Consider the following 13072-nt stretch of genomic DNA (forward strand, 5'->3'; position numbering starts at 1 on the left):
ACCACTCAAATCACTGTCACCAGTGTCAAGAACACCAGGCTGCAGGACAGTTTTTGGACTTGGAAAGATTCTTTCTATCATTGCTACTGCATAAAGCTCTGGCATATCACTAGGATATTCTTGTGACTTGCCAATTGGAATGGCTAACCCTTGTTTCAAAGTCTTTTATTTCTTCTGCTGTCACTTTCCCGTTTTCCAAACCAGTACACTGAGAAATACACACCACCACTTGTCTGTGTTTTGCTCTTAGATGGAAAAATAATGCATAGTAGTGAAGTAGCAGCTTCGGGGAAAACACTAAAAAAGCCGATGACGTCTAGAGGCTGAAAGGAAAGCACGGGGCCGTGCCGGGAAGCGACGGGGTCATCACGGAGCCAAAGCTGGGCTGGGCAGCGGCTCAGCGCGGCGGGCGCCGCAAACGGGCTGGAACCCGCGGAGCCAGAGCCAGGGGAGACACGGAGGGCAGGGGGAAACGGAGGGCAGGGGGGGACACGGAGGGCAGGGTGGGGACAAGGAGGGCAGGGTGGACACGGAGGGCAGGGAGGACACGAACCTGGGGCGGTGCGCGGCGGGGGGAGCCTGGGCTGCCCGCCCGGCTCCCACTGTCAGTCCCAGGCAGGCGGCGGAAGCCCCGCTGAGTCACGGCGGGGGCGGTTCCGCCCGCTGAAAAACGCGGTCCGAGGTTCTGCCGGGCAGAGGGCGGCTCTGAACTCCCCTCCCTCTTTCTCTGCTCTCTCCTCTGCTCCGGCACCGGCACACACCGCACCGTCGGGCCCCGGCGTGGGACGCAGCTGCTGCCGGCAGCCCGTGCCCGCCTCGCCCATGGCGGGGCCGCGGGACCCCGCGGAGCGCTGCTCCTGCCGCAACACCAACTGCGTGGAGCGGCCGCTGCGCCGGCTCTTCGAAGGGCTGGCGAGCGCCGTGGCCGCCTGCCCCTGGCCCTTCGTGCTGGTGCCGCTGCTGCTGTCGGGCGGGCTGGGCGCCGGCTTCCTCTTCCTACCGCGGCGGCAGGCGAACGACATCGAGGGGCAGTTCACGCCGACGTGGGGGCCCGCCAAGGCCGAGCGCGACTTCGTGCGGCGGCACTTCCCCACCGACGACTCGGAGCGCTTCTCCGCCCCGCGGCTGCCCACCGAGGGCGCCTACGCCGCCCTCATCGCTGTGGCGACGAACGGGACCTCGGTCCTGGAGCCGGCGGCGTGGGCAGAGGTGCTGCGGCTGAACGCCGCCGTGCACGACGCCGAGTACGAGCGGCTCTGCGCCCGCACCGCCGGCGTCTGTGCCAGCCCCAACCCGCTGCTGTCGCGGCGGGGCGATGCGGGACCGCCCGCCCCGGGGAGCCTCCGCTTCCCCGTCAACGGCAGCGTCTTCCTGGGCGCCGCGCTGGGCGGCGTGGAGACGGACGGCGGGCGGGTGCTCAGGGCGAGGGCCCTGAAGCTGGTCTATTACCTGCGGGAGGACGGCCCCGAGGCGCAGGACAGCCGGCAGTGGCTGGAGAGCTTCCTGCAGAGCATCACTTCCAAAGTGGCGGAGCTGCGCCTCGGCTCCGTTCAGGTAACGCAGGGGCCGGGTACGGCCGTGCGGAGCCGCCGAGCCCGAAATGTGCGGGCAGCGCCGTTGCGGAAAGGGAAAGGGAAAGGGAAAGGGAAAGGGAAAGGGAAAGGGAAAGGGAAAGGGACGATGGAGGGAGAAGGCAGGTGGGCTGTGAGGGCCAGGCCAATGCTCCTCTGCCAACTGGGTGCTTGGCCTTGCTTGTGCTTGTGCAGAAAGGCCAAGAGAAGTGCTTCAACGTTTCTTCTTGTTTTAATGGCAGGTGACTTACTTTACCTCACTGTCCAGACAACAGGAGTTTGAAGGAAATACCAAGAGTGTGATCCCACTCTTCTCCGTGACATATTTCTTAACAATAAGCTTTGCAGTCATCTCTTGCTTAAGGTAAAATATCTCTAAGCCATGGCTCAATGAGCAGTGATCTCTGCTTTTCTTTACCTCCGTCAGCCGGTTTCTGCTCTTGTCAAGTGAAGGCATTCTTGAAGCTGCAGAATTTCTGTGACATTTTATAGGCAAAATGTATTTCTTTGCCTTTTATTGTCTGTGTATCTCCCAGCTGCTTAGATGGTAGATGAAAACTTGAACAAGTGTTCAGTACTTTGTTAAGGTTCAGGTGGATGAGCAGTAGCTTCAAAGATTCCTGCAAATCTGGGTACAGCCTTAGTTGTTTCGCCTGTTAGTAGTCAGAGCCTTAACTGCTGGCCACAGAGAACTTAACCTGCCCTTTCTTAGTGTTGATGAAAAGTGAACTCTTGCACACTCAACAGCTGTACAGCAGTGTCTGTGTCCTGTACTTCCACAAATTAGACTTGTAGGGTGAGTGGGCTGGTTTAGTGCTTGCATCAAGCATCATACCTATTAGAGCATTTCTTGTGAGATGCTTGAGGCAGCCCTCCCGGGCATCTTGGCAAAAGGCTGGTAGCCAACCTGCCTGCTGAGAAAGTTTCTTTACATGGCACGTAGTGCCTGAAAGGTGCTTCCACTGATATGCTACAGCGAGAACTCGTGTAAAATCAAAGACCTTCTAGAAACTCACAAATTTTTAGTATCACCCAAAGTCTCACTGCATTGGTAGAGCTTAAGTGTCCTTATTTTGCCATCTCTAGTTATTGATGCCAAGATCAGTACACATCCTTACTCTTCTGAATATAGTTGGGCAGTGCTAATAGTGTGTATAATACCTCCCAGAAAAATTAATTTTGTGTAATGCTGACACCTGGGAACTCTCCTAGCAGCTTTCATTGGGAGTTATTCTGAGAGAGGGTATCACTGGTATGTACTTTTCATGCCAAACACCTTGGTGAAATATTTGACACATAACAGATATTCCTTGAAATATTTTCAGACTGAGCTGTATAAGAAACAATATCTGGCTTGCAAGCTGTGGAGTGCTTTCTTCTGGCTTAGCTGTATTAAGCAGCTTTGGATTGATGCTCTTCTGTGGAGTACCATTTGTGGTCACTGTAGCAAATGCACCATTCCTGATTCTGGGTAAGTAGAAAAAGTGAATTGTATTCAGATACAAAGACCAGAGTGAAGTTAAAACAACCTGATGGTGTCAGTCTTTTATGATATGAATGTCAGATGATACAACACTTTGTCCTGAAGTGAGTGTAGGAGATACCCAGAGGTGCAGCCCTCTCAGAGCACCTGCAGATGGGCAAACCCCTCAGCTCAGCTCAGTGTGCCACAGTGGGACTGGAGATGGGTTCTGGTGCAAGGGCAGCTTTCCCCAGAAGACAAGGTCTGATCTAGATCCACTGCTACAGCAGGAAGACTGTAAATGAGAGTGGAACAGTTAGCACTTGTGGCATGGTTCTAGTGTCCCTGGAAGTGTAGCCAGGATGATTCATTCTCTGCAATATAACATCTATGTATGAACCAGTCTCAGTTGGCTGCACAACTGAAGTGATGCACCATTTGAGCAAGCAGCTCCCCCCAAAAACCCAAGGAAGTTGGTATCATTGCATCCTTGTTACACAGGCTGCTTAACAGCCAGTGCTGAACTTTCCAAATATTGATAGTGTTGCTGCAATTAGATAATGTTTCCAACTACATAATGTTGCTGCAAACAAATTACTGCTTTTAAAATCCTAACTGGTCTCCTATATCATATATTCTTCTGATGTTTTCTTGGGCTTGGTCACATGCTGAGGAAGGCACATGGAGCTCCCAGGTTGACAAAGGCTGTGCATCATCCTAAGATGCCCAATGCAATGCTCCTTTGGGCAGGCATTGTTTCTTTGTTTCATGCATAATTCTAATGCATTTTAATTTACTTTTGCTTGCTCATCAATTGCAGTGGCTCTGACTATCAAGAAGCCCCTTTTGTATACCTGGGAAAGGGCTTAAGCCAGTCACTTCAGATCTTCAGCAATAACACGCAGACTTCTGTCTTCCTTGCATTAAAGCAAACAAATTCTCAGTACATCAGAGGATTTGTTTGAAGGCTGCTTGCTTTCTGGAGCAGACTGGCTCACTGCCATCCTTTAGTACCTTTTGATGTGCTGCCTAATTCATCTTTGCATGTTTACTGGCAACTGCCTTTTCAGGTAGCAGGTAATACTTTCCTCTCTTCTTCTGTGCTTGGCTAAATCTCACTCTGCCATTTGCGCAGCCTTGCTTTCCTTCTGTGTGTTAATTTTCAGTGAATAGAAGAGCCCTTGACAACATGGCAAAATACTGAAAGGTGTGAGATAATAATCTTGAGAGTTAGCAGAGGTGAGAGAAGCCCATTGGCTCTTCATTTTTGAACTTCAGCTCACTTACTCTGGCATCTTAGCAAAAACCCAAACCCAGGATCCAGTCTTCCTGGCAGGTTTTCCCAGGGACCTGTCAGGTAATATGTGTGAGCACATTAGTATAAAGGTGAACAGAAATTAATAATAAATCATGAATAAGTGCTGGAAGATAAACTGGAGAGAAGTGGAGGGCAAAGAGCATTAAAAAAGTAAGCCACTGGAAAACTGGAATATCACTCTTGTCCCATGTGGTAGCAACTGCTCTTCCTGCCTTCTGAAGGCAGAACAAGACATTATTGGTCCAAGTTGCTGCAGTGCTGAAGAAGAGATTCCAGAGGTAATGGGGGATGATTTCAGTGGTAAGATTAGTAGAGCATCAGAATATGTGGTGCTTTGAAATCTGTGTCATCTGCATCAGGGGACACACGGACATCAACTACAAGACACTTATCAGAGATGCAGTAGGGTGTGCTCAGTCCTTCAGCAGAGTCGCTGAGGGATCAACAACTCATCAGGTCACCAGGAGGTGCTAAAAGGTAATGAATTCAGCCACACACAAAGGATCTGTTTTCCAGATTCTCTTGTAACTTTCATCAGCACTTGAGCAGTGTTAGAAGCCCAACTTCCTTTTTCAGATTTTATGCAGAATGAAATGTGATTAATGTTGTAGTTTCGTTAGTGTTGGTGGAAGCTGCCATTTGCAGTGCAGCGTTAACAGTCTCTCCTCTTGCAGGGGTTGGCGTTGATGACATGTTCATCATGATTGCTTCCTGGGAACAAAGTTCAAGGAAAAAAGAGAAATCCAGTGTTAAATCCCTGCTGGCTGAGACTTATGCAGAAGCAGCACTTTCTGTAACCATCACCACTCTGACAGATGTTTTGGCCTTCTTCATTGGCACCTGGACTGCTTTTCCGTCCGTGAGGTCTTTTTGCCTCTATACAGGGACAGCTTTTGTCTTCTGCTATGTATACACCATGACCTTCTTTGGGGCAGTTCTGGTATTAAATCACAAAAGGGAGCAAGGGAACCGACACTGGCTGACTTGTATGCGTGTGGATGTAGAACAGGCTGAGAACTCCTGCTTGTACAACGCCTGCTGTATCGGCAGCTGTTCTAGGCAGCCATCTCAGCCAGAAGGGGAGCATCCAATGAGCGTATTCTTTAAACAGTATTATGGCCCTTTTGTTACAAATAAATGGATCAAGGTGCTCGTGGTGTTGCTCTATGGAGCATATTTGGGTGGCAGTGTTTATGGGTGTACTCAGATCAGGGAAGGCATCGATCTCCGAAATCTGGCAAATGATGCCTCCTATGTTATTCCATACTATGATGATGATGACAAATACTTCTCCACATATGGACCCAGGGTCATGGTTGTCATTACTGAGAGTGTAGATTACTGGAATGAGTCGGTGCGTCTTGGCATTGAGAGCTGCACACAAAACTTAGAGAACATTTCCTATGTAGATAAGAATCTCTCCGAGTCATGGCTGAGAGTATACACAGTACTTGCCAAAAGGAGTTTGATAAACATAAACAGTAAGACTGACTTCTTAAATAACTTAACTATACTGTTCAGAATTGTTCCCAGTTTTGGGTGGGACATAAACAAGACTCAGGATGAAATAGAGGCTTCACGTTTCTTCATCCAGACAGTGAACGTGACATCAGCCGTGGATGAGAAGAATCTCCTCAACCAGTTAAGAGAGGCAGCCAAGCAGTGCAGCATTCCACTGAAGGTGTATCACCCAGCCTTCATCTACTACGACCAGTACCTGGTGATAGTGCAGAACACTGTTCAGAACGTTGTCGTTGCTGCCGGGGCCATGCTCGTTGTCTCCCTTCTGCTCATTCCCAACCCGCTGTGCTGCTTGTGGGTGACCTTTGCTATAGCCTCTGTTATCGTTGGCGTTGCTGGTTTCATGACCTTCTGGAACGTCAACCTTGATTCCATATCCATGATCAACCTGGTCATTTGCATTGGGTTTTCAGTAGATTTCTCTGCTCACATTTCCTATGCCTTTGTTACGAGTGGAGAGTCGTCAGCCAATAAAAGGGCAATTGAAGCTCTGTCCCTGCTAGGTTACCCAGTTCTGCAAGGTGCAGTTTCTACGATATTGGGTGTAGTTGTCCTGGCTGCAGCGAACACCTACATCTTTAGGACATTCTTCAAGATCATGTTCCTTGTTATTTTGTTTGGGGCTCTTCATGGTCTTGTTTTTATTCCAGTGTTTTTAACATTTTTTGGAAACTTTGGCAGATCACCCAATACCAAATCTAAAAAACTTGAGCTTGAGAAATTATAAAGGTTGTTTGTGACTAAGTTTAATGTGTTCTAATTTATATTTATTATATGTAGATTCAATTGTAATGACTGTCAGGGAATATAAGACATTAAGAAAATGAAAGACAATAAACAACAGGGAAGCAAAGGTTTCAGAAAAGCCAGGCAAGAAAAATAAATTAAAACTTAGAGATTGCATTTGCATTTCTCATTTTTGTGTCGTGTTAATGTGCAGCGGCGGCTGGCCTCAAAGGAAAACCCGGCTGGCTGTGGCCAGCGTCACCGGCAGCACTGGGGCGCACTCCTATGCCCACGCGAGGTTGGGAGAGCACCTAAGGCTTTGCAGCCTTATAATGACGAGGATTTCCAGGTGAGGAACAGAGACTGCAATCCGCAGGAAGGAACGAGACGGACTCCAGCTGTGTCACAGTCCGGTTTATTCCAGGGAAGACACAAGCCAAAGACCAAGAACTGCGCCTGTCAGCGCCTTTTGAAGGGCAGCCAACAACCAATCAGGGATTCCGGGGGGTGTAACAAACCTTGAACTGACAACTAAATTAACCAATGAGAGGGGAAGTGGGGAGTGTCTCTGGCCCCTGAGCCAATCACCCGATGGCCTGGCTGGAATATTCTAGAAAATGGGACTTGGCCTCCGAGTGATGGATGGGGGTCCAGGGAGGGGTTCAGGTGGATACATTGCTAAACAGGGAGGGGAAAGGGATGACAGACAGGGTGATTAACAGGGAATAAGAGGGAGTGCCCCAGGGCTAGACCATGTATAAAACTCGGGGGTGCGGGGAGCAAACCAACGCGCCCCAACATCTCCCCCTTTTTTGTTTTAAAAGAAAAACGAGAAAAAGAACTATAATAGCTTAAAAACTGTCCTCCGAGTAGCTGTCCACATCAGGGTGATCGATCATCTGTGCAGATTCAAAGTCCTCTTTTCCAAACCTCCATTCTTCCTCCGCTGCCACTCGGTTGACTTCTACCGGGGACGTTAACTTTAACAAAAGTCTTTTCAAAACCTTCCAGATAATAGATACAGCAACCAAAATCAACAATATAACAAGCAAAATTAAGACAACGGTCTTCAGGACAGATGAAACCCATCCCGACAACCCCCATCCTGCGAACATGTTCCCCAACCAATCTGAAGAATCCTCTTTTATTTGATTTATCATTTCTTTCATTTTATCAATCGAGATCCGGACGTCCTCGGCCTTGGATGACAAATTCATGCAACAGAGCCCCTCGAACTCGTCACAACGATGGTCGTGGAGCAGCAATAGAAAATCTATTGCTGCTCGGTTTTGTAACGTTGCCTGCCTTGTTATCTCCTCGTCTGCTAAGAGGTCACTGAGCGCGGTTGATGTAAGATTGGCTTGCTTAGCAACCCAGCACTCCAGGTGGCCTAATTCACCTAGAGCTTGAGCAACGGCCACCCAGGGAAGGAAGGTGATCCATGCTACCTCCTCTGGTTTACCCCAATGCACAATTTCTTCGTCGCAAGTGTTATCCAAATTAGCTAAATCTCTCTTTGTCCGATTGGAATTTGCTGCGACCCTTATTTTCTGCCAATCAGTAATTTGACTTTTGCTGGGTGTAAACAGCGTCAACCGGCCAATGGTGCACGGACCTCCGAGAAGGCGAGAGGGGATGCCTTGCCAAGCTCGGTTTCCACAAATCAAAAACAAACCACTGGGAAGGGACTTGGGTTTATCATTGGAGGTGATGGGGATGGTAATTTGGAACAGGGAAGAGCACCAATTCCCGGCGGTATGATTTGATGATATGATTGGTGTATATGATTTATTATCCTGACCCGGGAATGGGGAAAACTGAAAACAAAAATGGGCTGTGGAAGAACCGAGCAACGTAAACTCAGGTGGTTCGGATTTTGATTGATTTAAACGATTGGAAAACTTCCTCCAGGCGATATTAGGGTAGAGATTGGAGGGGCGATTGATTTTATTGTTAAATAAGGGTTCAAAAGAGGTATGAAGGGAGGCGGGCAACTCATCTGGAGGAGTTGGAATCCCCACAAGGCAGGTGGACAAGGGGTCTGCTGCAGTTGCGGTGGTCAGGCAGATGCTGTCTTGGCCGAGGGCGCCGGCGAGGGTTCTCCAGACGTTATTTTTGGGTTGGGGAACAACCCATGGTTGAGATGACGGCAGCACGGCACACAAAACGACAATGGTTGCGATGTTAACGAGCGGCAGGATGGATTTTGCTCGGGTGGTCATGGTATGAGCTCTGCAATAAAACATACAAAAGGATTAAGAAATATAATTAAAGGGGAAGGTCTAGCTCTGGGAGAAGATCAAGATCATTAATAAAAGGCTTCCATTTTCTCCGCCAGCATGCCTCCTCCACCTGTCGTGCAACACTCACCGCTGGAGTTCTCTTTGGGACAAACGGCCGAACCCATTTGGATGGCACCCATTTCAAGCCTGAAGGGGTGGAGACGCATGCGTATCCCCTCCCCCAGGTTACTAAATCAAATGGGCCGTCCGTTTTCCAGGTCTCAGGATCTCTCACCATAACAGGCGGTCTGGCTCGCAGTTGCATCGTCTCGTTCTGTCCAAAGTGCCTTACTATCGGTGGATTTAAGTTGTTAAATGAGCAATTCAAAAAATTGATGGTATAAAGTGCCCTGGCAAGGCGGATCTGTGGAGGATCCATCTTCATCGCCGAATGTTGTTGACTCAAAACCCTTTTTAGGCTCTGATGGGTCCTTTCCACCATGGCTTGGCCTGTCGGGGAATGGGGGATGCCAGTTTTGTGTTCAATTCCCCATTGCTGCAGGAAGCTTCGCAACTCCCTGGACTTGTACGCAGGGCCGTTATCTGTTTTTATACACTTTGGGATGCCCAGTACGGAGAAAGCCAATAGCAGGTGTTTCTTAACATCATTGGCCTTCTCCCCTGTGTGGGCAGAGGCATAAACTGCATTGGAAAAGGTATCAACGGAGACATGAACGAATGAGAGCCGTCCAAACTCCGTGACATGCGTTACATCCATCTGCCACATTTCGCAACTGAACAATCCACGGGGGTTAGTGCCTACGGAGATGGATGGGAGTTGGTACATTTGGCACTGGGGACATGTGGCCACGATTGCCTTGGCCTGTTCTCGCGTGATCTTAAACTGACGAACAAGACCAGGAGCATTTTGATGGAACAACTGGTGGCTGATCTTAGCCTGCTGGAACACGTCCGGGAGCGGGGTCACCTGGGCAGGAGCAGCAAGGGCATCGGCCCTCCTGTTTCCCTCCATGATGAACCCTGGCAGATCGGTGTGGGACCTGACATGCATCACATAGTAAGGTTGCTCTCGGTGGGAGACTAATCTAATAAGCTTTGAGAGCAAGATGAATAGCGTGTTGTTGGAAACCTCCTGCAGGACCGCATTTTCTGCACGGGATACCACTCCGGCTACATACGCTGAATCAGTAACCAAATTAAAGGGTTCAGAGAACTTCTCGAAGGCTCGGACGACAGCGTCCAACTCAGCTATTTGAGGTGATCCCTTGACCTCTTTAACATCAGCCTCCCACCGCTGAGTTCGAGGATCCCGCCAAGTCATCACTGACTTGTGGGATGCTCCAGACGCGTCAGTGAACACGGTCAAAGCCTTCAAAGGGGTTCGGCTCTGAACAGATTTTAGAGAAAGATGAAATTGAACTTCCGGATTGAAAATTTTGTGTGCCGGACGATGAATAGAAATTTGACCGGAGTAACTATCTAGTGCGAATTGCAGTGACTCATTTTCCTGCAACAGGTGTTCCAACATTGCTTTCGTCAGATGACCTGAACTTAACTGAATGGGAATGTGAATGCATTCGAAGTCCACACCTGCCAGCTCCCTGATCCGAAGGCGAGCCTTGCGGATCAGTTCTGCCACCAGCTCTTGTGGCCGTGTCATTCTTTTGGACCGGTGATGGCTAAGGAATACCCACTCTATGATTAAGAGGGGATCCTTAGGTCCCTGGTCCTTCCTGAATGATTTGTCCCATTGGAAAATCACCCCATGGAGATGTGGTAACTTTCCTAACACGATAAATTTGAATGGTAATTCTGGGATGCAACGATGAGCCTGGCGCTCAGAAATGGACGTCTGAATTTTTTCCAGTGCAGCTCGTGCCTCTGGGGTGAGGGTCCTTGGAGAACTTAGCTCCTCTCCCCCTTTCAATAAATTGAAAAGGGGGGCCAGGTCTTCAGTGGAGATGCCCAGCCAAGGTCTCACCCAATTCAAAGCTCCACACAGCTGCTGAACATCAGACAGAGTCCGAATGTGAGGCCGAATTGAGATTTTTTGGGGCACAATCGTGCGTCTGCCAATTTCAAGGCCCAGGTACTTCCAGGGCGGCATCCGTTGAATTTTTTCTTGTTGCAGCTCAAACCCTGCAGCAACCAATGAATTGATTGTCAGGTCAAGCGCATGGGTAAGCACGTCCTCGGTCGGAGCACAGACTAAAATGTCATCCATATAATGATGGATGATCGCCTCCGTCGCCACTGCACGTACTGGGGACAGCAAGGAAGAGACGTACCACTGGCAGATGACAGGACTATTTTTCATCCCTTGTGGGAGAACTCGCCAGTGGTATCTCTTCCTTGGGGCTTCCCGGTTTATGGTGGGAACCGAGAAGGCAAAACGTGGGGCATCGTCCGGGTGCAAGGGAATTTGAAAAAAGCAATCTTTGATGTCAATGATGGCCAGATGGTAATTTTGAGGGAGCATTGCAGGGGACGGCATCCCTGGTTGAAGAGACCCCATATCCTCGATGACATTATTAATTTGTCGAAGGTCGTGGAGGAGCCGCCATTTCTCCTTATTAGGTTTTTTAATGACGAACACCGGTGAGTTCCATGGTGACGTGGTCTCAACCAGGTGTCCCTTTTGCAGCTGTTCCTCCACGAGCTCCTGGAGCGCCTTCAATTTTTTGTTGGAAAGCGGCCACTGCTCTACCCAAACAGGAACATCCGTTTTCCAATTTAACTTTTGAGTAGGGCGCTCTTCAGTGGCCGCTGCCCGAAAAACCTGGGGAGCCGATGGAAGATCAATTTTGGCTCCCCACTGGGCAAGGAGGTCTCTTCCCCACAGGGGTTCCGCGTAGTCTAAAACAAACGGGCGGATCGATGCCAATTGCCCGTCGGGCCCCATAATTTGCACAATGCCCTTCGATTGCTTGGCCAATTGCACCCCTCCAACACCCTGGATCCTTCCAGCCACGTCCTGCAATTCCCACTGTGACGGCCATTCCTTTGCGGGAATGATCGTCACGTCTGCCCCAGTATCTAAAAGCCCATTCAATGTGGTAAAATCTCCCTCTTTCTGCAAGTGACATGTGAGTCTCGGCTTGTCCCTGGATAAAACCTGGGACCAGGCCACAACAGGTGTCAAAGTGTCTGAAGTGTTAAAAAGGTCTAACTCAGGAACAGGGATCGCTTGTGCTATCACCTGCCCTTTTGGTAGGAAGATGGGAGGGCGCGTGCAGTAGAGTGCAACGGAAAATTGATGTAAATCAGATGACAGAAGACCAGGCAAGATTGTGATGTGCTCTGGCGTGTGTTTTGTGTCTCCGACGACAACGTACTTACTCTTGATCCGCCACCAGGTACCTGGCACGTTCGGGCAGACCGAGACGTCTCTAAAATCGGAGTCCTTGATGTAAAGGGAGTCCGTCAACTGCAGCCTGTATGGTGAGAAATTTGAGAAAGTTGTCAAGACTGGGCGTGTTAAAAATGGTGACATATCAATTGATGCATCATGTGTCAAGTCCGATGAGTGTTGTGAAACAAGCAGGTTTTGCTGGGAAGCCTGGTGGAAAGCTTCTTCTCTCCCTCCCCCCCTGCAAGATGGAGAAACGCCTGCCCTATTTATTTCATGGCGCGGGGAGGAGGCGCGCTCACAAGTTAGTTTTTTGGCTGCTGATTGGCTCCCTGAGGCCTCTGATGATTCCTAAAGCTGATAAACTCTCGCCTCAAGGGGCAATCAGGCATCCAATGTCCAGGTTGATGACACAGATGACACGGCGCGTCCGTGCCGGGCGGTGGTCTGCGGACGGGACGCGGCGTACGAGGGTGAACAGGGGCAACAGCGACTTGAACCTCCCCAGGTCCAGCGGCGGCGACACGACGTGCAGGCGCTCGGGAACACTGATTAGGCTCCTCCGGGAGAACGGCCACCTTCCTCTCGCATACCTCAATCATCTGGGAAAGCTCTGGCGGCGGCTCGAGGGGAAGGCTGAGAATGGCAGCCTTACACGCGGAGTTGGCATTCGCCGCCGCTAGCTCGGCTAGAATTCCATCCCGGGTCGCCTCGTCTCTGACCTGCATGTCAATTGCTTTGCGCAGACGCTCAACAAACAATAAAAAAGGTTCATTATCTGATTGCACGATTTTAGAATAAGGTATTAAAGGAGCAGTAGGAGATCTTAAACTAAAAAACGCTTTCTGCGCCGCCAATGTGGTAGCTTTCAATGCCTCCGAA

At 49.7% G+C, this 13072-nt stretch overlaps 1 protein-coding gene and 1 long non-coding RNA gene across 2 annotated transcripts; one reads left to right on the plus strand and one right to left on the minus strand.

Annotated features, from left to right (window-relative positions):
- The first annotated feature begins 674 nt into the window (after window positions 1-674).
- On the plus strand, window positions 675-6802 carry LOC135292396 (patched domain-containing protein 3). The gene is made up of 4 exons (XM_064406635.1): window positions 675-1554; window positions 1814-1935; window positions 2897-3042; window positions 5026-6802. The coding sequence occupies exons 1-4, from the start codon at window positions 823-825 to the stop codon at window positions 6597-6599; spliced, it is 2574 nt and encodes an 857-aa protein (XP_064262705.1). The 5' UTR covers window positions 675-822; the 3' UTR covers window positions 6600-6802.
- Window positions 3037-6544, minus strand: LOC135292492 (uncharacterized). The gene is made up of 3 exons (XR_010354786.1): window positions 6069-6544; window positions 3888-5062; window positions 3037-3328 (listed from the first exon to the last, which is right to left on the minus strand). It is a non-coding gene; the product is annotated as an uncharacterized LOC135292492 (long non-coding RNA).
- Window positions 6803-13072: the final 6270 nt, after the last annotated feature.

This window comes from Passer domesticus, chromosome 1, assembly GCF_036417665.1.
Source record: "Passer domesticus isolate bPasDom1 chromosome 1, bPasDom1.hap1, whole genome shotgun sequence".
In the NCBI taxonomy this organism is placed as follows: domain Eukaryota; kingdom Metazoa; phylum Chordata; class Aves; order Passeriformes; family Passeridae; genus Passer; species Passer domesticus.

Bases quoted from the DNA above. Each gene is read 5' to 3' on its own strand.
- LOC135292396 (XM_064406635.1), top strand. From the start codon at position 823: ATGGCGGGGCCGCGGGACCCCGCGGAGCGCTGCTCCTGCCGCAACACC. The intron at 1,555-1,813 runs GTAACGCAGGGG...TTTTAATGGCAG, and splicing joins TGCGCCTCGGCTCCGTTCAG to GTGACTTACTTTACCTCACT. The intron at 3,043-5,025 runs GTAAGTAGAAAA...CTCCTCTTGCAG, and splicing joins TGCACCATTCCTGATTCTGG to GGGTTGGCGTTGATGACATG.